This window comes from Cervus elaphus, chromosome 22 (genome assembly GCF_910594005.1).
Source record: "Cervus elaphus chromosome 22, mCerEla1.1, whole genome shotgun sequence".
NCBI classification, from domain to species: domain Eukaryota; kingdom Metazoa; phylum Chordata; class Mammalia; order Artiodactyla; family Cervidae; genus Cervus; species Cervus elaphus.
Window position 1 is genome coordinate 18,096,797 of NC_057836.1, and position 25,544 is coordinate 18,122,340.

The 25,544-nt window shown below is 42.1% G+C and overlaps 1 protein-coding gene across 2 annotated transcripts in view; it reads right to left on the minus strand.

Annotated features, from left to right (window-relative positions):
* Nucleotides 1–1,154: 1,154 nt before the first annotated feature.
* LOC122680752 (antigen WC1.1-like) overlaps nt 1,155–25,544 on the minus strand; it is a 48,185-nt gene continuing 23,795 nt past the window's right edge. For both annotated transcript variants that reach the window (XM_043882426.1, XM_043882427.1), the window contains 12 exons: nt 25,157–25,465; nt 12,739–12,831; nt 12,350–12,664; nt 10,958–11,272; nt 5,897–5,938; nt 5,496–5,810; nt 5,212–5,244; nt 4,504–4,641; nt 4,023–4,115; nt 3,672–3,755; nt 3,027–3,164; nt 1,155–1,441 (listed from right to left, as the gene is read on the minus strand). In XM_043882426.1, the coding sequence (XP_043738361.1) occupies nt 1,296–1,441; nt 3,027–3,164; nt 3,672–3,755; nt 4,023–4,115; nt 4,504–4,641; nt 5,212–5,244; nt 5,496–5,810; nt 5,897–5,938; nt 10,958–11,272; nt 12,350–12,664; nt 12,739–12,831; nt 25,157–25,465 (2,021 nt within the window). In that variant the 3' untranslated portion in view covers nt 1,155–1,295. The remainder of the gene's footprint in view (nt 1,442–3,026; nt 3,165–3,671; nt 3,756–4,022; nt 4,116–4,503; nt 4,642–5,211; nt 5,245–5,495; nt 5,811–5,896; nt 5,939–10,957; nt 11,273–12,349; nt 12,665–12,738; nt 12,832–25,156; nt 25,466–25,544) is intronic.

Consider the following 25,544-nt stretch of genomic DNA (forward strand, 5'->3'; position numbering starts at 1 on the left):
GAGTGTACTTTGGAGCCCTGGAAACCTTCCAGAGTCATCAACCAAGTAACTGGGTGGGTCCAGCTCACAACCAGCCCAGCACTCTCAGGTCTTATATTAGTTCAGCAGCTTCTCCATGATCTCCACAATGGAACTAGTGTTGGTAGGGGTAGGGGTGGGAAGGTTGGGGTGTTGTGTGAACGTAATCTTTACCTGGCCACTCCTAAATGACAGCTCTCTCTACCCTGAGGAATCATGGCAGGATCACGATTACATTTTCAGTAGTAAATAGATTAAAACAACCTTGAAACAATCTTGAAACATCTGAAAATAGATGCTTTCAAAGAAGCCCATTGGTCTGAAATTCTTCATCTAAGAGATCAGTTATATCAGAGCCCTCCATCCATATCTCTGAAACATAAATAGACAACTGTTCCTGATCTTTCTGTCTACATCCATTCTTCTGGAGCCCCTCTGCCTAGGTCTCCACTTTTGCCCTCTTGTCCCACCTGAATACAGGGTGTGGGTGAGCATCAATTTGCCCTCCATCAACTTGAAGATATATATAAGCTGATAAAATTCACTTAGAAGGAGAGATATTGGAGAGACAAGAAATAGCAGCATCCTGAAGAAATAGTAGGAAGAGATGGAGAGGAAAGGAAGGATTTATAAGGATTGGATAATCAACTAGTCATGGGAGAAAAGCAAAGAGGTATCTGTATCCACTTAAGTAATGAATGAGAGATGAAAAAGGAAGATGTAGCTGTGTACAGTTAGATTTTGAACTGGCCTGTGAACATTTAGGCAGGATAAGGAAAGTGGTATCCATTCTCTCCTACCAGCCAACCTTCCACTTTGAAATTCGTCTGGTGCCCAAGAACAGGTTACAAATAGGTGATATGACATCTCAGGGAGAGCATCCAGGAAAATTCAGAATTGGGTTTTTTCCCATGAGTTCATCTTGTTAGGAAGGAGTGTGTGAATGTAGACCAAGTTTACATCCTTTTCTAAATAAGAGTGACCTGGAGCATTTGTGAGTTGGGGTAAAATCATACCCTCATTAGCCTCTAAGACAGGTGAGAGAGCAGGTCAGCTCAATCATCTTGCATTTACTGTGAGGAAAATGGTGTTTGAGGACCAATTCTCTAAAAGTATTTGATGTGGAACTTGCTAAATTACCAACACAGCAAAAAGTTGCTTTATTCAGAATATTTCATTTTGAGCAATTTCCATATAAAACAGTTACAGGTCAGCACTACTCTACTGAAATACAGACAATTAGAATATATGAGGCTTCATCTCGTATTAATACAAGATCATGGGAATGTCACTGGGGATGTTCCCAGGACACTGAGTTCAACGTCATCATACCCAGGGTCCCCTTTCTTCCCCTGGAGCAGCCAGGGACTCTCTCCTCCTTCCCCAGGATCAGTCACCTCTCTGGAGAAGTTCAGAGAAGAGGCTGAAATAGTAAAGAGAAGTTTGATTAGAACTGAGACAAGGGGATGGGACAGAGCCCTGTGGTGGAAGTGAGTCAAGCAAGTGGTGATGACAAAGTATCCCTGGGACCCAGCTGTGGGCAGGGAGGCTCAGGCAATTTCACATGAGTAACAGAGAGGATGGATCCCAGCTGTCCTCTCAGATCCAGTTCATGTGGTCTCTGGGGCCTCAGATCACGTGGAAATCCTGCATCACAGGAGATTTGTGCTCACACATGAGATCTTGGAAGACCTGCTTCCAGGCTACACAGTACCAAGGAGATGCCCAACAACAGTACGAATCATAAAAAGGAATTTAAATGTTCTCCTTTCACAGGTGATAGATGCAAAGTCACAATAAGAGGGAGTCTGGAGACAGGAACAATCTGAATTCCTCACTCACGACACAAGTTTGCTCTTAATTGACTTGACCTCTGATCCCAAATGTTCACAAATAGTATCACAGGTGCAGCCACAGATGGCTCTCCCCAGAGACTACCCAGGCCCTCAAATGGAGAAATATTCTTTTCTAGTGAATGAGTGTCTTCTCCTGGCTACTGAAATAACTGGAGCAAATTAGAGCTTAACTGATCACAAATGCTGAGTCTATGATCCACCACCATGTTATATGTTCAGGTCACCGTATATCATAGACTTTGTACTTGTTGATGTTAACAAATAAACAGAGCTCATCTTAAATTATGAAAATACTTCACCCAATTCAATACTGCAATATATTTTTTTAAATCACTATCTTTCATGTATCAGTTCAGTTCAGCCACTCAGTTGTGTCTGACTCTTGCCACTGAATGGACTGCAGCACTCCAGGCTTCCCTATCCATCACCAACTCCTGGAGCTTACTCAAACTCAGGTCCATCGAGTCAGTGATGCCATCCAACCATCTCATCCTCTGTTGGTCCCTTCTCCTCCTTCCCTCAATCTTTCCCAGCATCAGGGTCTTTTCAAATGAGTCAGTTCTTCACATCAGGTGGCAAAAATATTGGAGTTTCAGCTTCAGCATCAGTCCTTCCAGTGAATATTCAGGACTGATTTCCTTTAGGGTGGACTGGTTTGATCTCCTTGCAGTCCAAGGGACTCTCAAGAGTCTTCTCCAACACCACAGTTCCAAATCATCAATTCTTTGGTACCTAGCTTTCTTTATAAATATGCTCAATTAATCAATAAGTTTCTCTTTTGGCCATGACACAATGCTTGTGGGATCTTAGTTCTTTGACCAGGATTGGACCTGGGCCCTAGCAGTGAAAGTGCAGAGTCCAAAGCACTGGACCACCAGGAAATTCCATAATCTATAAATATTAATGCAAGAATATCACATATAAAATGGTAAGTTTATGTCACATTATGGAGACATAAATGCCAAAAGTAAAGTGATTCCTCACTCCTTACAAGGAGTCTAACAGCATTAGAGATGGCATATGGTTAAGATGATGCTATCAAATGTATGAGATTACTTATATTTTAAATATCTATGGAGGCTGGGCATTGAGGAACACAAATTGACCCTTCCCAGATAGAAAGATTGCAGGAAATCAGCTGACCCCACTCACCTTTCTGAGAAGACCTCACCCAATCCCCCTTCTCTGGGGGCAGTTTCTCCTCTCTCCCCTGAGAGGCAGGAGGAGCCCCAGGCACTGGTACCTCTTCAGCATCATCGTAATTTTCAGCAGGGACATCAGTCCTCTGATCTGGGGGTTCCAAGAGCAGACAAGGGGGTCTGATGAAACCACAAGTGGGTTGGTCTGGGAAATATTTAAGATCCCTTATGATCAAGAATTTCTGAGTTGCTAAACAGTCACTTCTTGTTTCAAAAGATTTTTTCTCTAAGACCATGTTTCATTTTGATGTACCCACAAAACAAAACATGATTTTTATATATCTTAACATTTCCTGATGGAAACTACATATCTCAAAGCAATTCTTACACCTTTGAACATTACTAAAGTACTTTGACAAACTGTGCTTTACAGATGTTATTTTTTAAAACATTGTATTCCTGTTGTGATTCTGGACACAGAGAGCCCAGCCCCAACATGAGACATCACAGAACAGCCAGAGAAGGAGAAGGCCGAACCCTATCTGGACAGAAGGAATGCCTCTGGTCCATCAAAGGAAGACTGTTCCCCTTGCATCTCATCTCTATGAGGGAAACTCTGCTCCCCAAAGCCCAGCCGAGGTGGGTTCACCTCCATTACCTGGTGCAAATCTGTAGTCACTGTACTCCTCACCGTCCCTGGTATAATATGGCAGTTTATCCACTGAGTCATCTGACAGGAAGCCTAATGTGGAGACAAACATCACACAACACACAGAATGACCATCCCCAACCCACAGGACCTGTGTTAAGGCTGAGAAGGGGCAGGCCTGGCTCCTGCAGTGTAGATGGAGGCTGGGGGCTCACAGGGCTCGAGAGGCCATCCTACCACTTTAGAGGGCTGCCTCTGTGAGCCTGGGGCACATGTGGGGTCTGTGGGTAATGAGAAGACCCACACAACCAGTGAAGGGTGACAACCAGAGGTCCCAGGAAGGCAGGCAGAGACACCCACCTGGGCTACCAAGAAGACCCTCCTTCCGAGTCACAAAGTCATCGAGCTCCTCATACACAGCTTCAGCAAGAGCATCTTCATAGCTGGATAAGGCTGAGAGATCCCCCAGTAGGTCAGAGATGCCACCCCAGACACCCTGATCCAGCTGGCCCACCCTTATTCTTCCCGGTGCTCACACGGGGTTGCCAGAATCTCAGCATCATTTCCCACCCCATGCACCATGTCAGCACCTTCTCCCCTCATCTGACCTGAATCCACAACTCAGCCCCAACTTGTCTGGTCTCAAAGGAGAGGCCATGACTTATGAGAGTTCACACCCTAGTCCGAAGAACCTCTGTGTATTCAGCCCTTAGAGTGCAGCATGGAGAACATGGAGTTCTGCAGATTAAGAACAGAGACCTGGCTGCTTCCCCTCCTCACACCTGCCCCATCTCCTGCCTGCACACATGCTCCCTGGTCCCCAGGTACCCCTGCAGCCCACCTCTGTGCTCTGCTCTCCATCTGAGCACCTGAGCCACCAGGATGATGAGGACCAGGAAGAGAAGGGACCCCAGGATGAGGCAGAGGACTCCAGGCAGGGAGAAGATGCCAGGGAGAGGATTTGAGGCTGGTCTGGTCCCTAAGGAGAACAAGGGAAGAGGGTTAGAACATGTCCTGGACACAGAGAAACCCCTCTACCAGAATTTCCAGGAGCTCCGGATGATGGTGTCCCAGCCTCAGACATTGACCAGATCCCCAGGGTCTCGTCCTGAGATGAGTTAACTCCACTCCAGCCAGTGTTGCTCCAAGGCAGAGCTGGGGATTGTAGGGAGCTGCCCTGCTGATACAGCCTCTGACGACCCAGCTCATCCCTTCTCCTTGGGCTTCAGGAGACAGAGCATTAAACTGTTCTGGGATCCGCACCTCACTGATGAGGAGCAACACTGAGGGGCAGGTGGGAGATACTTAGATTCTGCAATATGGAAACCAAACCCACTTGGACCCCCAGGCGTGAGAACATTTGACCCTGGGAACCAAGGGAGGGGATTTCCCCAAAGTAATGCCCTGGCTCCTCCCCACCAGCCATGGGCTCCTCCCCACCAGCCACAGGCTGGTCAGGCTCTTTCCTCTCCTGAGTTGTCAGAGAGCCCACAGAACAGGTCCCCAGAAGCTGAGTATTCTCCCCTGCCCGTAGATGGAGGCACAGTACCTGCTGTAGTCAGGGGCAATGTTGACCTTGCACCTAAAGAGAAAAACAGCAGTTTGGAGCAGGGTGATTGGCCAGATGCAGGGCATCCCAATTTTCCTCCTGAGCCTGAAATCACCCCTCAGTCTCCACAACATCAGGGTCCAGTCCTCCCAGCTTCCCCGTCCTAGATCAGAGCTCCAGCCCCAGGACGCTGTCTGGATGCAAACTCCCCACCACACCCGGCTCAGCCTGCTACCCTGTGCTGCTCCAGCTCACCCAGGATGGACCCCGAGACGCTCACTCACCAGAACACCTCACACCAGCATCCTCCTCGTGCTTGCAGTCACTCTGCCCCCAGGGCTCCGCAGCACAGTCCCACAGGGAGGACTCCCGGCCCCCGCACCGCACCTCGTCCAGCCAGATGCTCCCGTTTCCAGGGCCAAACGCCGCGGCCCGCACGGCTTCCAGGGCCGGGCCACAGCCCAGCTGCTGACACACCACCTCGGCCTCTGCCAGGCTCCAGGAATCATCGCACACGGTGCCCCAGGAGCCGCTGTGCCAGACCTCCACCCGCCCTGAGCACTCGCTGTCTCCTCCCCTGAGCCGGAGCTTCTCTCTGTCTGAAAAGGCAGCAGCCCCTCCTGTGACTCCCCTGGTGGGAGGAAGGAGCCCCTGGGGCCCTGGGGAGGGGGCGGGGCTGACGTACCTGTGCAGGGGGCAGCAGCTGGACAGCTCTTGGGTCTTCTTCCTGCAAACAACGAACAAAAGACTGAAAAATATATATAAAAGAATTGAAGCTGACAGAAATAAATACAAAATTCAAAACAACAACAGCAACACACACACAAAACATAAGGATAAATAGTACCTGTCATAAAGTATCAAAACTTGTATATTCTTTCCAGATCATCCTATCAAACCTCCTACCCACTCTTTGCAGAGAACCTCTGAGAAAATGATGGCAGGACCTCTGTGAGGGGGTTGCTCATTTTCATGGTCAAAGACTTTGCCACCTCTCAGTTCACGGGGTTTAATTGTAGGGGAAATATCATCAATAAAAGGTCTAACAATTCCATTTACAAAGAGATGAACAAAGACAGGCAAGGAAGGGAGTGAGCCTCTGCTTTTGAAATATCTCTCACCACATTCTTAGCTGTGGGTTTGTGTATGTGGAGGGGGAGGGAAGGAGAGAAACAGAGAAAGAAACGTGGAAGGAAGTAATGTGCTATGGTTTGACTATTTGTCGCCCTCCCCAACATTTATTTATTTCATTCAACATTTACTGTCAAAATCTCTATTTCCAATGTAACAGTATTTGGAGGTGGAGTCTTCTCACACTCTTCTGAAAACAGGAGAAAGAAACACTTCCAAATTCACTTTATGAGGCCAACATTATTCTGATACCAAACCCAGATAAGGAAACCATGAGAAAAGAAAATTATGGACTAATACTCTGATAAACATAAGTGCAAAAATCCTCAACAAAATATTAGAAAACTGAATTTGACAATACGTTAAAAGAATCATACACCATGATCAAGTGATATTTGTTCCAAGGATGCAAGGATAGTTCAACACTCACAAATTAATCAATGTGATACACCAAATAAGCAAAATGAAGATAAAAATCGTATCTTCAAAGGATGCAGGAAAAGTGATGAATTCAACATCCATTTATGGTAAAAATTCTTTTACAAAGTACGTATAGAAGGATTGCGTCTCAGCATAATTAAGGCCATGTGAGAAGTTCACAGCTACCATCATACTTGACTGTTAAAAAAAAAAAAAAGCTTTTCCTCTGAAATCAGACACAAGACAAAAACGTCTACTTTCACCACTTTTATTCGACTTAGTTTTTTTAGCCCTATCCAGATCCATCAGGCAATAAAAAGAAAATCAAGACATCCAAATCTGAAAGGAAGAGGCAAAACTGACACTACTTCCAGATTGAAAAATGAAAGTGTTAGTCGCTCATTCGTGTCTGTCTCTTTGCTACCCCAAGGACTATAACCCACCGGGCTCCTCTGTCCATGGGATTCTCCAGACAAGAATACTGCAGTGGGTTGCCATTTCCTCCTCCAGGGGATCTTCCCGACCCAGGAATCGAACCCAGGTCTCTTGCATTGCAGACAGATTCTTTACCATCCAAGTCATGAGGAAAGAAACTCCCTTACTTGATATTATATGTAGAAAACACTGAAGACTTCATCAAAAATATGAGAACTAATACAATCAGTAAAGTTGTAGAATGAAAAATCTATATGCAAAAATCAGTTGTATTTCTATACACTAACAACAAACTGCCATAAGGAGAAACTGAGAAAACAATTCTATTTACATTTGCATGAAAAATGGATAAAAAGCCTAGGAATAAATTTAACCAAGGAGGTGAAAGACCTGTACACTGAAAACTATAAGACACTGATGAAAGATACTGAAGAAGACTCAAATAAATGGAAAGATATTCTGTGCTCATGGATTGGAAGATCTAATATTATTAACATGCCCATACTACTCAAAGCAATCTACAGATTCACTGCAATCCTTATCAAAATTCCAATGGAAATTTTCACAGATACAGAAGAAACAATCCTAAAATTTACATGGAATTACAAAAGATGCTGAACACCAAAGCAAACTTGAGAATGAATAACAAAGCTAGAGGTGTCATGCTTCTGGATTTCAAATAATATTACAAAACTGTATTAATCAAAACAGTATGTTCTTGGTATAAAAATGGACACAGAGATCAATGGAACAGAATAGAGAGCCCATAAATAAACCCACATTTCTATGACAAATTAACTTCTGACAAGGAAGCCAAGAATATACTGTGGGGAAAGGGCAGTGTTTTCAGTAAATGGCATGGGGAAAACTGGACAGCCACATGCAAAAGAATGAAACTGGACCACTATCTTACACCATTCACAGAAATTAACTAAAATAGATTAAAGACTTGATCACAAGTCTTGAAGTCATAAAATTTGCACAGAAAAAAACAGAAAATAAAATCCTTGATGTCATTCTTTGTGATGATTTTTTGGATTTGACACCAAAAGCAAAGGGAACAAGAGTTAAAACAAGCAGTTGGGACCACATAAGGCTAAAAAGCTTCTGCCCAATGAAGGAAACCATCAACAAAATGAAAAAGCAACCTGGGGATTTGGAGAAAATATTTGCATATTATATTTCTGGTAAGGATTATTATCCAAAGTACACAAGGAACTCAAACAACTCAGTTGCAAAAAAAATCTGATTTTTAAAAAATGGGCAGAGAACCTGAATAGACATTTTTTTAAAGAATACATACAACTTGCCAATAGGTACGTGAAAATGGGCTCAACACTACTAATCATCAGAAGATACAAATCAAAACCACAACAAGATATCACCTCATATCCTCTAGAAAGGCTTTTATCAAAAAGAAGAAATAACTGGAGTTGAGGAGAATATGAAGAAACAGGAAAGCTTTTGCACAGTTAGAGGGAATGTAAGTTGATGTAGCCATTATGGAAACAGTTGATGTACATCAAAAATTAAAAATAGAACTGCCATATGATTTAGTAATTTCAATTTGGGGTATTTATGTGAAAAAAACAAAAACACTAACTTGAAAACCCAATGTTCACTGCAGCAACATATGTTCAGTTGCTAGGTTGTGTCTGACTCTTTGCATCCCCAAGGACTGCAGCATGCCAGGCTTCTCTGTCCTTCACTATCTCCCAAAGTTTGCTCAAATTCATGTCCACTGAACTGGTGATGCTATCTAACTATATCATCACCTGTAGCCACAGGGGTGGCTCCTTCTTCTTTTTCCTTCAGTCTTTCCCAGCAGCAAGGTCGTTGCCAATGAGTCAGCTCTTCTCATCAAGTGGCGAAAGTACTGGAGCTTCAGCTTCAGCATCAATCCTTCCAAAGAATATTCAGGGTTGATTTCCTTTAGGGTTGGTTGGTTTTATCTCCTTGCTGCCCAATTGTGGTGTCCAAGCATCACAATTAAAAATCATCAGCTCTTTAGCATTCAGCTTCTTTATAATCCAACTCTCACATCCATACTTGACTAATGGAAAAAACATAGCTTTGACTATATGGACCTTTGTCAGCAAAGTGATGTCTCTGCTTTTTAATACTCTGTCTAGGTTTCTCATAACTTTCCTTCCAAGGAGCAAGCCTCTTTTAATCTCATGGCTGAAAACAGCATTGGCAGTGATTTTGGAGCCCAAGAAAAGAAAATCTGTCACTGTTTCCACTTTTTCCCCTTTTATTTGCCATGAAGTGATGGGGCCAGATGCCATGATCTTAGTTTTTAGAATGTTGAGCTTTAATCCAGCCTTTTCACTCTCCTCTTTCACCCTCAACAAGAGGCTCTTCAATTCCTCTTCACTTTCTGCCATTACAATGGTATCATCTGCGTATCTGAGGCTGTAGATATTTCTCACAGCAATCTTGATTCCATCTTGTGATTCTTTAAGCCAGGCATTTCCCATGATGTACTCTGCATATAAGTTAAATAAACAGGGTGACAATATACAGCCTTAATGAACTCCTTTCCCAATTTGGAACCAGTCAGTTGTTTCACGTCCAGTTCTAACTGCTGCTTCTTGAGCTGCATACAGGTTTCTCAGGAGGCAGGTAATGTGGTCTGATATTCTCATCTCTTTAAGAATTTTCCACAGTTCGTTGAGATCCACATGGTCAAAGACTTTAGTGTAGTCAGTGAAGCACATGTTTTCTGGAATTCTCTTGCTTACTCTATGATTCAACAAATGTTGGCAATTTGATCTCTGGTTCTTCTGCCTTTTTGAAATCCAGCTTGTACATCTTGGAAGTTCCCAGTTCACTTACTGCTGAAGCCTAGCTTGAAAGACTTTGAGCATAACCTTGGTAGCATGTGAAATGAGCACAACTGTGCTGTAGTTTGAACATGCTTTGGCATTGCCCTTCTTTGAGATTGAGATGAAAACTGACCTTCTCCAGTCCTGTGGGCACTGCTGAATTTTCCAAATTTGCTGACATATTGGCCGCAGCACTTTAACAGTATCATCTTTTAGTATTTTATAGCAATATTTACAAGAGCCAAACAATGTAAGTCTTCACTGATGGATGAGTGAATAAAGAAAATGTAATACAGATATATATCCACCCATAAAAACGAAGAAAATCTTGCCAGTTTCAACAACATGGATGGACCTTGAGGGCATTATGCTAAGTGAAACAAATCAGACAGAGAAAGAAAAACAACATATGATCTCATTTATATATGTAATCTTAAAGCAAAAAGCAAGTTAAGAGATGCTGAGTAGTTTGTGGCTGCCAGAGGTGGGGGATTTGGTGTGGGCAAAGGTAGTCATATAGGTATAAATGTGAGTTATAAAATTAATAAGTGAAGATAGCATGGTGACCATAGTGAATACTGTATTGTCTATTTGAAAGATGGTGAGAAAATACATCTTAAACATTTTTATCATATAAGAAAAATATTTAGCTACATATATGGTGATGGATATAACTAGACTTCCTGCAGTGATCATTTATCAATATACAAAAATACATAACCATTATGTTGCAATGGCAAACAATATAAAGTTATGTCAATTATATAAAAATTTTTTAATAAAGCAAGTTTGAAACACATGGATCAAATTAGCTCCATCCAAACTTCATTTTATAAACTCAACTTAAACACATCACTTAGATTTTAAAACATGAAATCTCACTAATAACATCTTACAGGGTTGGGACAGACACAGAAACAGACATAAGTCACCTGCACATGAGATGTAGGCTTCCTCCTTTGGAGAGCATGAACTGTATTTCCATGGGTCAGAAGGACACTGCCAGAGAGAGGTATCAGTTTTCCGACATTGGATTAAATCTACCCACTGGGGTCTAGAACCTTCTCTGAGACCAACAGACGTGTTGAGACTTCCACTGTCCCCACAGCCAAGCTGTCTGCAGATGATGGACACGGTGACCTCATCCATGGGGCTGCGGCAGACACTGCCCCAGGTCCCGTTGTAGAAAACTTCCAGCCACCCAGCACACTGCTGGTCCTCGCTGACCGTCCTGAGGGCCAGGAACTCTAAGATGGAAATGCAAAAGACAGGACACAGTGAGCCCTGCACTCAGTGCTCCGGGTTTTCCTCTCTCCCCAAAACTGTGAACTTCATCTGTGACCCTGCTGAGGAAGTAAATCCGTTTGATGACTGGAGTGAAACTTGTCTCTTTTCTATCCAACTTTGTCCATTTGTGTCTGTCTTTCTAAATATTTCTACCACCCTGATGTAGATAAGAACTGAGAGGAAGACCAGCCTGGACACCTGCAGGGAGAGGGAGCTGACTCCTGCTTCCTGACAAAACATCTAAAAGAGTGTATGAAAGGGATGTGATGTGGACAGTGTGAAGGCACATAGAAAATGGACCTGTGACTGTTTCCTTATCTGGCAAAGGGGACTTTACAGATGTGATTAAGGTAAAGACCTTGAGATTAACCTGAAATATGGTGGATTAACCAGATGAGCACAGTCTAATCACATTCTTAGCCTCACTATCCTTTAAAGTGGAATACTTTTCCTCATTCTGGCTAGAGGGACATGTGAATATGGATAATGGTTAGAGAAGTGGAGTGTTGCTGGTCTGATGACGAACAGAATGGGGTTATAAGTGGAGGAAGGCAGGCGGTTTCTAGAAGCTTGAAAAGACAGGAAACAGATTCTTTCCCAGAGGCTCAGAAGTGATGTGGCCCTGCTGAAACCTTGATCCCAGTCCAGTGAGATCCATGCTGGATATCTAAGCTACAGAAGTGTAAGGAAATAAATGTGTTGTTTTAAACCATTAACTATGTGGCAATTTGTTACAGAACAAACAAAAACTAGCACCATGGCTTTAAGACTTCTCTACCATATGTACCAGAAGAGTGAGCCCTGAAAAAAGCTGTGAGAAAAGGCTCTGCCAGGGAACACTTTGAGAAGAAAGGACCAGATCTTCAGCTGCTGCCGGAGGAAATGAAAGCACCTCACTTCTTGTCTGCTGGAAGGACAGGCTTCATGGGAGGAAGCCTCCTTTTCTTGTCCTTTCGGCATCTCTCCCTCAGAGCTCAGACCCCTGTCCTCCAGGGCCCCACCCCTCCCCCAGCCTGTGGACAGTGCGCAGCGCAGACCTGAGCAGATGACCCCCGCGTCCTCCTTGTGTCTGCAGTCATGCCGTCCCCAGCCCCGGGAAGGGCACCTCCACACATGGGACTCATTTCCAGCGCAGTTCAGGTCGTCCAGCCAGATGGGCCCTGATCCTGCCCCGAAGTGAGCAGACCCCGTGGCACTGAGGGCTTCTCCACAGCCCAGCTGCCTGCACACCACGCGGGCATCGTTCAGGTCCCAGCCGTCATCACAGACGGTGCCCCAGGAGCCCTGGTCAAAGATCTCCACTCTCCCGGCGCAGGGACCGCCCCCGTCCACCAGGCGGAGCTGTCTGCTGTCTGAGGAGAGAGAAATGGGACAATGGGGCAGACCTAGGGAATGAGAAGGGTCTTCTCTCCTGTGGGACCCTCACCTGAGCAGTAGGGGGCGCTCTCCTCTGAGGCTGCAGACCCTGCTGGTTCAGACACAGAGTCATTGCACTGGGGCAGCACCTGGGTCTGGTTTCCTGAAGAAACAACAATGATTAGAGGGTTGGGAAGGTTGAACAACAGGAAACTCAGTTAAACTAAATAATTTTTAGGAGGGGAGGGGAATTTGGGGGGAAATGGATACATGTATATGTATGGCTGTGTCCCTGGCTATTCACCTGAAACTATAGTAACACTGTTAATCGGCTATACCCCAATACAAAGTAAAAATTTCAAAAGAAAAAAAATAAATGATGACCTAGTGATGGAGCTGAGATGAAAGCTGCAGCATACCAGTAAAGTTATCATAATCTTAGTGCTTCCTTTCTCTATGAAGAGCCCTGGTACTGACAAGGCCACAATTCCTGTTTAAGCCAAGCTTTGCCTTAAGAATGGGCTTAAATAAATTGGTCTGTCCTTAAATCTATGCCTTAAATAGAAGAAGCAAAACAAGATCCTTTCTGAAGGATTTGTACAATTTTTTATCTACAATGTTTGTGTTTTTAAAAATATGTCTGTAAAAGAGATCTCATGGAAAATCAAGAGGAAAAAGAAACATTAAAAAATTTCCCAGGGTATTTGGCTCTTAACATTACCTGACAGAGAATTTATTTTATTTATTTTTATTAATTTTTATTTGAGTATAATTGTTTTACAATGTTGCGGTAACTTCTGCTATACAGCAAATTTAATAAGTTATGCATATGCATATGGGCTTCCTAGATGACTCAATGGTAAAGAATCTACCTGCCAAACAGGAGACTGGGGTTCCATCCCTGGGTTGGGAAGATCCCCTGGAGAAAGAAATGGCAAACCACTCCAGTATTCTTGCCTTGGAAATATTATGGACAAGGGAGCATAGCAGGCTGCAGTTCAAGGGGTCACAAAAGAGTTGGACACAACTCAGCAACTAAACAATAGCAACAACACACACACACACACATACATACATACATACATATATATATATATATGTATATCCCCTCTTTCTTGGATTTACTTCCTATTTAGGTCACCACAGAACACTGAGTAGCGTTCCCTGTGCTATACAATATGTTATTATGTGTGCGTGCATGCTAAGTCACTTCAGTCGTGTCTGACTCTGTGACACTGTGGATTGTAGCCCGTCAGGCTCCATGTCTATGGGATTCTCCAAGCAATATCTATTTTATACTTAGTACCAATAGTGTAGGGCTTTTGAGTCTGGTGGCTCATATGGCAAAGAATCCACCTGCAATGCAGGAGACCTGGGTTTGATCCTTGGGTTGGGAAGATCCCCTGGAGAAGGGCATGGCAACCCACTCCACTATTCTTTCCTGGAGAATCCCCATGGACAGAGGAGCCTGGAGGGCTACAGTCCATGGGGTCACAAAGAGTCAGACATGACTGAGGGACTAAGCACAAAGCATAGCACATTAATAGTATGTATATTCCAATCTCAACATCCCAATTCATCCCACTCTTCATTTCCCCTCTTAGTATCCATATATTTGTTATCTTTGTGGCATTTCTATTTCTGCTTTGCATTAGGTTCATCTCTACCATTTTTCTAGATTCCACATAGAAGTGATGTTATACAATATTTGTTTTTCTCTTTCTGATTAACTTCACTCTACATGACAATCTCCAAGGCTATCCATGTCTCTGCAAATGACATAACTTTTTTTTCCTTTTTATGGCTGAGTAATATTCCATTTTATATATGTATCACGTCTTCTCTATCCATTCCTCCTGTGAGGGACATTTAGGTTGCTTCTGTGTCCTGACTGTTGTAAATAGTGCTGCAGTGAACATCAGGATGAATGTGTCTTTTTGAATAATGATTTTCTCCAGGTATATGGCCAGGAGTGGGATTGCTGAGTCATACGATAGTTCTATCTTTAGTTTTTTGAGGAACCTCCATACTGTTCTCCATAATAGTTATACTAATTTACATACCCATAGTAGGAGGATTCCCTTTTCTGTGCATTCCCTCCAGCATTTATTGTTTGCAGATTTTTTAATGATAGACATTCTGACTGGTGTGAAGTAATACCTGACTGTAGTTTTGATTTGCAACTCTCTAATAATTAATGATGTTGAACACCTTTTCATGCATTTGTTAGCCATCTGTATGTCTGGAAAAATGTCTATTTAGGTCTTTTTCCCATTTTTTCATTGGATTGTTTGGTTTGCTGATATTGAGTTGTCTGTGTATCTTGAAGATTAATCCCTTGTCAGTTGTTTCATTTGCAAATATTTTCTCCCATTCTGAGAGTTGTCTTTTTGTTCTGTTTATGGCTTCCTTTGCTATGCAAAAGCTTTTAAGTTTAATTAGGCCCTACTAGTTTATTTTTGTTTTTATTTTCCTTACTCTAGGAGGTTGGTCAAAAAAGATCTTGCTTCAATTAATGTCAAACAGTGTTCTACCTATGTTTTCCTCTAAGAGTTTTATAGTCTGACAGAGAATTAAAGTTCTCAAAGAATTAATTAACACAATGTGTATCTTGGCAGAGAAATGATAACAAAAACAATTGAAAATTCTAGAGCTGTAAAAGTTAATAGCTGAATTAAGAACTAGAGAATGCATGTATCAGCACATTAGATCAACATAAAGTAGAAATAGTCAAATGCAAGATCAGAGGATAGATATTCCTCTATTTAGAAATGCTGGTCATATGGTAAGTGCCTGTTTAATAATACTGTATAACAAAATTTCCCCCAAACTTAGCAGTTGAAGGAATTTTTTTTTTAAATTTTGCTCATGATTTCCTGGGTCAGTAATCTGGGAAAGATTCAACTTGGCAATTCTATCTTTGGGGTTTCTCATGTGGTTACACTTAGATGTCATCTGGAGCTGACAGCTCTAAAAGTTTGACTGAACTGTGGTTATGTAAGGAAATTCCCTGAAGTATTTTGTTGTTGTTGTTGGGAGGGAGGGATAAAGGAGCATCATGTCTGCAACTTAAGCCAGAAATATTTTACACACTTAGGAAAAAATGGGGTAGGGGGGACAAAGAAAGAGAGAGAGGGAAAGCTAGAGAAAGAGAGAGAAAATTAGAGTGAGGGAGAGAGAGGAAAGAAAGAAAGAAGGATTAAAGGAAAATACTAACCTAACATTTGGGGAATCCAGGTAAAGTTCAGAGAGAATTTATTCCTAGAAATCCCTCACTAAAGAAAACACTAATAACATCAATAACATACTAATACTAATTAATACTACCACTAATATCATACTCCCCAGCTCTGTAGGTGCTCAATAGGCTACTGGAGATCAGTGGAGAAATAACTCCAGAAAGAATAAAGAGACAGAGCCAAAGAAAAAAAAAAAAAAACACCCAGTAGTGAATGTGACTGGTGATGGAAGCAAGGGCTGATGCTATAGAGAACAATATTGCATAGGAATCTGGAATGTTAGCCCCATGAGTCAGGCAAACTGTGAGCAGTCAAACAGGAGATGGCAAGAATGAACGTAGACATTTTAGGAATCAGTGAACTAAAATGGACTGGAATGGGTGAATTTAACTCAGATGACCATTATCTACTACTGTGGGAAAGAGTCCCTCACGAGAAACAGAGGAGCTATCATAGGCAACAAAAGAGTCTGATATGCGATACTTAGATGCAACTTCAAAAATGACAGAATGATCCTGTTCATTCCAAGACAAACCATTCAGTATCACGGTATTCCAAGTCGATGCCCCAACCAGTAATGCTGAAGAAGCTGAAGTTGAATGGTTCTAGGAAGCACCTACAAGACTCTCTAGAACTAACACCCAAAAAAGATGTCCTTTTCTTTATAGGGGACTGGAATGCAAAAGTAGGAAGTCAAGAGACACGAGGAATAGTAGGTAAGTTTGGAGTAAAACATGGAGTACAAAATGAACCAGGACAAAGGCTAACAGAGTTTTGCCAAGAGAACGCACTGGTCATAGCAAACACCCCCTTCCAACAACACAGGTGAAGACTCTACACATGGACATCACCAGATGGTCAGTACCAAAATCAGATTGATCATATTCTTTGCAACCAAAGATGGAGAAGCTCTATACAGTCAGCAAAAACAAGACCGGGAGTGGACTGTGGCTCAGATCATGGACTCCTTATGGCAAATTCAGACTTAAATTGAAGAAAGTAGGCAAAACCACTAGACCATTCAAGTATGACCTAGATCAAATCCCTTTCAATTATACAGTGGAAGTGAGAAATAGCTTTAAGGGACTAGATCTGATAGACAGAGTGCCTGATGAACTATGGGCAGAGGTTCATGACATTGTGAAGGAGGCAGTGAGAAAGACCATCCCCAAGAAAAAGAAATGCCAAAAAGCAAAATGGCTGTCTGAGGAGGCCTTACAAATAGCTGAGAAAAGAAGAGAAGTGAAAAGCAAAGGAAAAAGGAAAGATATACCCATTTCAATGCAGAGTTGCAAAGAATAGCAAGGAGCGATAAGAAAGCCTTCCTCAGTGATCAGTGCAAAGAACAGAGGAAAACAATAGAATGGGAAACACTAGAGACCTCTTCAAGAAAATTAGAGATACCAAGGGAACATTTCATGCAAAGATGGGCACAATAAAGGACAGAAATGGTATGGACCTAACAGAAGCAGAAGATTTTAAGAAGAGGTGGCAAGAATACACAGAAGAATGGTACAAAAAAGATCTTCACAACCTAGATAATCTCAATGCTGTGATCACTTACCTAGAGCCAGACATCTAGGAATGTGAAGTCAAGTGGGCCTTAGGAAGCATCACTACAAGCAAAGCTAGTGGAGGTGATGGAAATCCAGTTGAGCTATATCAAATCCTAAAAGATGATGCTGTGAAAGTGCTGCACTCAATATGCCATAAATTTGGAAAACTCAGCAGTGGCCACAGGACTGGAAAAGGTCAGTTTTCATTCCAAATCCAAAGAAAGGCAATGCCAAAGAATGCTCAGACTACCACACAGTTGCACTCATCTCACACGCTAGTAAAGTAATGCTCAAAATTCTCCAAGCCAGGCTTCAACAAAACATGAACCGTGAACTTCCAGATGTTCAAGCTGGATTTAGAAAAGACAGAGGAACCAGAGATCAAATTGCCAACATCCATTGCATCATCAAAAAAGCGAGAGAGCTCCAGAAACACGTCTATTTCTGCTTTACTGACTATGCCAAAGCCTTTGACTGTTTGGATCACAACAAACTATAGAAAATTCTTCAAGAGATGGAAATGCCAGACCACCTGACCTGACTCTTGAGAAACCTGTTAGCAGGTCAGGAAGCAACAGTTAGAACTGGACATGGAACAACAGGCTGGTTCCAAATAGGAAAAGGAGTACATCAAGGCTGTGTATTCTCACTGTGCTTATTTAACTTATATGCAGAGTACATCATGCAAAATGCTGGGCTGGATGAAGCACAAGCTGGAATCAAGATTGCCACGAGAAATATCAATAACCTCAGATATGCAGATGACACCACCTTTATGGCAGAAAGTGAAGAAGAACTAAACAGCCTCTTGATGAAAGTGAAAGAGGACAGTGAAAATGTTGGCTTAAAGCTCAACATTCAGGAAACTAAGATCATGGAGTCTGGTCCCATCACTTCATGGCAAATAGATGAGGAAACACTGGAAACAGTGGCTGACTCCAGAGGACTCCAGGAGTTAGTGATGGACAGGGAGGCCTGGTGTGCTGCAGTCTATGGGGTCGCAAAGAGTCAGACATGACTGATCGACTGAACTGATTGACTGAATAACACCAGACCCATAAAATGCCTATGAAAAAACCTAGTTAAAGATGTGCAAAACATTTGAGAGGAATTCAAGACCTAACTGAATGAAGGGATATATTTTGCCAATGAATTGGGAAACTCAGTGCTGTCAAAGTCAATAATTCTCAAATTTATATACAGATTAAATATAACTGCAGTGAAATTCCCTTATGCTTTTGTGTGTGTGAAACATGACAAGCTGATTCAAAATTTGTGTTATCATTGTTCAGTCACTCAGCCATGTGTGACTCTTTGCAACCCCATGGACTGCAACACATCAGGACTCCCTGTCCATCACCAACTCCCAGAGTTTACTCAAACTCATGTCCATTGAGTCAGCGATGCCATCCAACCATCTCATCCTCTGTTGTCCCCTTCTCCTCCCACCTTCAATCTTTCCCAGCTTAAGGGTCTTTTCAAATGAGTCAGCTCTTCATACCAGGTGGCCAAAGTATTGGAGCTTCAGCTCAAAAATGTATACAACATACAAAACCCAAGAATGACCTAAGCAGCTGGCAAGAGAAGCAACAACATAACTTCTTTAAATTAAAGTTACCCAGGAATCAACATTGCTAGGAGAAATATCAATAACCTCAGATAGCAGATGACACCACCCTTATGGTAGAAAGCAAAGAAGAACTAAAGAGACTCTTGATGAAAGTGAAAGAGGAGAGTGAAAAAGTTGGCTTAAAACTCAACATTCAGAAAACTAAGATCATGATATCCAGTCCCATCACTTCATGGCAAATAGACGGGGAGACAATGGAAACAGTGAGAGACTTTAGTTTTGGGGGCTCCAAAATCACTGCAGATGGTGACTGCGGCCATGAAATTAAAAGATGCTTACTCCTTGGAAGAAAAGTTATGACCAACTTAGACAGCATATTAAAAAGCAGAGACATTGCTTTGCCAGCAAAAGTCTGTCTGGTCAAAGCTATGGTTTTTCCAGCCTATAAGGATGTGAGAGTTGGGCTAATCTGAGCACTGAAGAATTGATGCTTTTGAACTGTAGTGTTGGAGAAGACTCTTGAGAGTTCCTTGGACTGCAAGGAGATCCAACCAGTCAATCCTAAATGAAATCAGTCCTGCATATTCTTTGGAAGGACTGATACTGAAGCTGAAACTCTGATACTTTGGCCACCTGATGCAAAGAACTAACTGTTTTCGAAAAGACTTTGATGCTGGGAAAGATTGAAGGCAAGAGGAAAAGGGAACGACAGAGGATAAGGTGGTTGGATGCCATCACCGACTCAATGGACAGGAGTTTAAGTAAACTCCAGGAGTTGGTGATGGACAGGGAGGCTTGGTATGCTGCAGTCCATGGGGTCGCAAACAGTCAAACGTGACTGAGTGACTGAACTGAACTGAGACATACTATGTGTGCCTACTCACTCAGTCATGTCAAACTCTTTGTGACCAAACAGACTGTAGCCCACCAGGCTCCTCTGTCCATAGGGTTTTTCCAGGCAAGAATACTGAAGTGGGTTGCCATGCCCTTCCCCAGGGGATCTTCCCAACCCAGGGTTCAAATCCAGGTCTCCCACATTGCAGGCAGATTCTTTACCATCTGAGCTACCAGAGAAGGTTCAAGACTTATTGAAGCTACAATAATTAAGAAAATGTTGTACGGGTGCAAGGATAGACAAATGACACAGTGGAACAGAATAGAGAGGCTAAAAGAAGTACTCAAACATATGTGCCCTTTCACTTATTACAAAGATGGCACTGCAGTGGGGAATAGTCTTTTCAGAAAAAAGATTCTGCTTCAACTGGATGCCCATATGAAAACATGACACTTGACTCTATTCTACACAGATATCAATCCTAGAAGCAGTGTACAATTTTATGCAAAAGAAAAATAATTACACTTCTGTGAGATATTCTCAGAGAACATTTTTGTGATTTTGGAGTACACAAAGTTCTTTTCAGAAGGATTTAAGGAGCCCTGTGGACTGGAACAATGGACTGGTTCAAAACTGAGAAAGGAAAAAAAAAAAAAAAAAACTGAGAAAGGAGTACTGCAAGGCTGTATATTGTTATTCTGCTTATTTAACTTATATGCAGAGTACATCATGTGAAATGCCAGGCTGGATGAAGCACAACCTGGAGTCAAGATTGCTGAGAGAAATATCAATAATCTCAGATATGCAGATGACACCACCCTTATGGCAGAAAGTGAAGAGGAATTAAAGAGCTTCTTGATGTAAGTTAAAGAGGGGACTGAAAATGTTGGCTTAAAACTCAACATTCAAAAAAATGAAGATCATGGCATCTGTTCCCATCATGTTCATGGCAAATAGATGGGGAAACAGTGGAAACAGAGAGAGACTTTCTTTTCTTGGGCTCCAGAATCACTGCAGATGGTCACTGCAACCATGAAATTAAAAGATGCTTGCTCCTTGTAAGAAAAGCTATGACCAACCTACACAGCATATTAAAAAGTAGAGACATTACTTTGCAAACGAAGGTTCAACAAAGCTTCAGTTTTTCCAGTAGTCATGTATGTATGTGAGAGTTGGATCATAAAGAAAGCTGAGCACCGAAGAACTGATGCTTTTGAACTGTGGTGTTGGAGAAGACTCTTCAGAGTCCCTTGGACTGCAAGGAGATCAAACAGTCAGTCCTAAAGGAAATCAATCCTGAATGTTCATTGGAAAGACTGATGCTGAAGCTGAAGCTCCAGTTCTTTGGCCACATGATAGGAAGAATTTACCCATTGGTAAAGACTCTGATGCTGGGAAAGATTGAAGGCAGGAGAAGAAGGGGATGACAGAGGATGAGATGATTGGATGTTATCACTGACTCAATAGATATGAGCTTGAGCGAGCTCTGGGAGATGGTGAAGGACAAAGAAGCTTGGCGTGCTGCAGTCCATGGGGTCACAAAGAGTCAGACATGACTGAGTGACTGAACTGAACTGACTGACTGAAGGAGCACTACATGTACAGAAAAAAAGTTGATAAGTCAAAATTAAGATAAGTAACTTGGCTCATTGAAGTACAGCATACCATTAAGAAAATAAAAATATAAGACCAAGAATTAAACACACAAAAATCATAAAAAATATTTCTGCCAGAAGTCATCATCATGGTAATTTGCACATTTGTATTTGTAATAGTCAAGAACTGGAAATAAATTCAAATCTCTGCCATTACTTGAATGAATCAGTGCATGGTCATGTGATCATTCAAAGGAATACTATATAAAAATTAAAATTAATAAAAATATTGCCATAAACAACATCATGAGTGAATCTCAAACACAGTTTGGAGTCAAAGAAATTAGACTCAAAAGAAAACATACTGTATGGTTTTACATAAAGTTCACAAACTGACAATATATTCTATGGCAGTACAAGTCTTAGGTAAGCAGTCCTCCCAGGAGAGGAGGGGGACACAGCTATTGGGAGGCAATAGTGATTCTATGGTGCTATGAATGTTCTCTTTGTAGATATGGGTTGGAGAACATGACCTAGGTGTACACTTATTGCTTGTACTTTGTTCTCTATTATTATCCTTAAATAATAATATTTCATAAAAACTATTATTCATCTAGGCATTTCTCTCCCTGACATAGCACTTTTTAGCATTTATGAGCACTTCTTTCCCCTGAAAAAATGAGTGAACAATGAGAATGTTATGGAGGAGGACCTTACGGAGCCTTCTCAGGACAGACTACCCTCATGTCCTACACGTGCCTCTGTTTGTAGAAAAACCTAACCAAAGAATAAATTTAATCACAGAAATGAAAAAAAAAAAATCAGAAACAAAGGAAAACAGCCAAATAGGACAAAATAATAATAGTTTGAACATGAAAGTGACATCGCTCAGTTGTTTCCAATCTTTGTGACCCCATGGCCTGTAGCCTACCAGGCTCCTCCATCCATGGGATTTTCCAGGCAAGAGTACTGGAGTGGGCTGTCATTTCCTTCTCCAGGGGATCTTCCCGACCCAGGGATTGAACCCAGGTCTCCTGAATTGCAGACAGATGCTTTACCATCTCAGCCACCAGCATTTCAGCTTGTGCTTGATCCAACCCTACATTTAGCATGATGTACTCTGTGTATAAGTTAAATAAGCAGGGTGACAATATACAGCCTTGATATACTCCTTTCCCTATTTAGAAACCATCTGTTGTTCCATGTCCAGCTTTAACTGTTACTTCTTGACCTGTATACAGATTTCTCAAGAGGCAGATAAGGTGGTCTGGTATTCCCATCTCTTGAAGAATTTTCCACAGTTTGTTGTGATCCACACAGTCAAAGGCTTTGGCATAGTCAGTAAGCAGAAGTAGATGTTTTTTTCTGGAACTCTCTTGCTTTCTTGATGATCCAACAGATGTTGGCAATTTGATCTCTGGTTCCTCTGCCTTTTCTAAATCCAGCTTGGACATCTGAAATTTCATGGTCCATTTACTGTTGAAGCCTAGCTTGGAGATTTTTGAGCATTACTGTACTAGTGTGTGAGATGAGTACAACTGTGCTGTAGTTTGAGCGTTTCTTGGTGTTACCTTTCTTTGGGATTGGAATGAAAACTGACATTTTCCAGTCCTGTGGCTATTGCTGAATTTTCAAAATTTGCTGACATATTGAGTGCAGCACTTTCACAGCATCATCTTTTAGGATTTGAAAGAGCTCAACTGGAATCCATCACCACCACTAGCTTTATTCATAGTGATGCTTCCTAAGGCCCATTTGACTTCACATTCCAGGATATCTGGGTGTAGGTGAGTGAACACACCATCTTGGTTATCTGGGTCATGAAGATCTTTTTGTATAGTTCTTCTATGTATTCTTGCCACCTCTTCTTAATATCTTCTGCTTCTGGTAGATTCATATCATTTCTGTCATTAATAGTGCCCATCTTTGCATGAAATATTCCTTGGTACCTCTAATTTTCTTGAAGAGATCTCTAGCCTTTCCCATTCTATTGTTTTCCTCTGTTTCTTTGCACTGATCATTGAGGAGGGCTTTCTTATCTCTCCTCGCTATTCTTTGGAACTCTGCATTGAAATGGGTATATCTTTCCTTTTTCCTTTGCTTTTCACTTCTCTTCTTTTCTCAGCTATTTGTAAGGCCTCCTCAGACAGCCATTTTACTTTTTGGCATTTCTTTTTCTTGGGGATGGTCTTTCTCACCGCCTCTGTACAATGTCACGAACCTCTGCCCATAGCTCATCAGGCACTCTGTCTATCAGATCTAGTCCCTTAAAGCTATTTCTCACTTCCACTGTATAATTGAAAGGGATTTGATCTAGGTCATACTTGAATGGTCTAGTGGTTTTGCCTATTTTCTTCAATTTAAGTCTGAATTTGCCATAAGGAGTCCATGATCTGAGCCACAGTCTGCTCCCGGTCTTGTTTTTGCTGACTGTATAAAGCTTCTCCATCTTTGGTTGCAAAGAATATAATCAATCTGATTTTGGTACTGACCATCTGGTGATGTCCATGTGTAGAGTCTTCACCTGTGTTGTTGGAAGGGGGTGTTTGCTCTGACCAGTGCGTTCTTTTGGCAAAACTCTGTTAGCCTTTGTCCTGGTTCATTTTGTACTCCATGTTGTACTCCAAGCATACTTACTATTCCCCATGTCTCTTGACTTCCTACTTTTGCATTCCAGTTCCCTATAATGAAAAAGACATCTTTTTTTGTTGTTGTTAGTTCTAGAGGGTCTCATAGGTGTTTCATAGAACCTTTTAACTTCAGCTTCTTCAGCATTACTGGTTGGGGCATCGACTCGGATTACCGTGACACTGAATGGTTTGCCTTGGAAACAAACAGAGATCATTCTGTCACTTTTGAGATTGCATCCAAGTACTGCGTTTAGGACTCTTTTGTTGACTATGGCTCCTCTGTTTTTTCTAAGTGATTCTTGCCTGCAGTAGTAGATATAAAGGTCATCTGAGTTAAATTCACCCATTCCAGTCCATTTTAGTTCACTGATTTCTAAAATATCAATGTTCACTCTTGCCATCTCCGGTTTGACCACTTCCAAATTACTTTGATTCATGGACTTAACATTCCAGGTTCCTATGCAATATTGCTCTTTACAGCATCAGACTTTACTTCCATCACCAGTCACATCCACTACTGTTTGCTGTTTTTACTTTGGCTCCATCTCTTCATTCCTTCTGGAAGTATTTCTCCACTGATCTCCAGTAGCATATTGGGCACCTACCGAGCTGGGGAGTTCATCTTTCAGTGTTCTATCTTTTTGCCTTTTCATACTGTTCATGGGACTCTTAAGGCATGAATACTGAAGTGATTTGCGATTCTCTTCTCTAGTGAACCACATTTTGTCAGACCTGACAAAACCTCCACCTGTGCACTCCTGAAATTCCCATTTAAAAACTCTTGCCCCTGATCACCAAGGAGGAGCTGGTTCTTTGGTACATTAATCCTCTGTCTCCCCATACCTGCTGCTTTCCTCAATAAAGCTATCTTTAATTCTACCCCACACTTCTCTCTCAGTATTGGATTCTTGAGTAATGAGCAGCTGAAACCTGAGTTCAGTAACAAGAATAAATACTTCACTACAGAATATCTTCCTTTTTAAGCTTGTTTTCCCTTTTTCTCTGCTTTAGGGAGATTTCACTCCAGGAGCATCCTAAATATAGTAGCCCTTCCCTGTCTTACCTGAGCAGATCACAGAGGCAGTGTTGCCATGGGAACAGTCAGGACCACCCAGGGCAGTCACAGGGCATTGCCACAGGAAGGACTCAGTCCCTGAGCAGTGAAATCGGGCTTTCCACAGTTGATCCCTTCCTTCTGCTCCGTTTGGGGTGGAGATGGCGACGCCACAGCCGAGCTGCCGACAGACAACATTGGCATTGGCCAGACTCCAGTGGGAGGCACAGAGCGCTCTCCATCGTCCAGAAATGTTCATCTCCACCCGCCCCTCACACTGAGAGGTGCCATTTTTCATGAGCTGGATGTCTGTGTACACTGATAGAAAAAGACAGGATTTCAGCAAAGTCTTTTTTTTTTTTTTTTTTTTTAGCTGAAATGACTGTACATGGAGGTT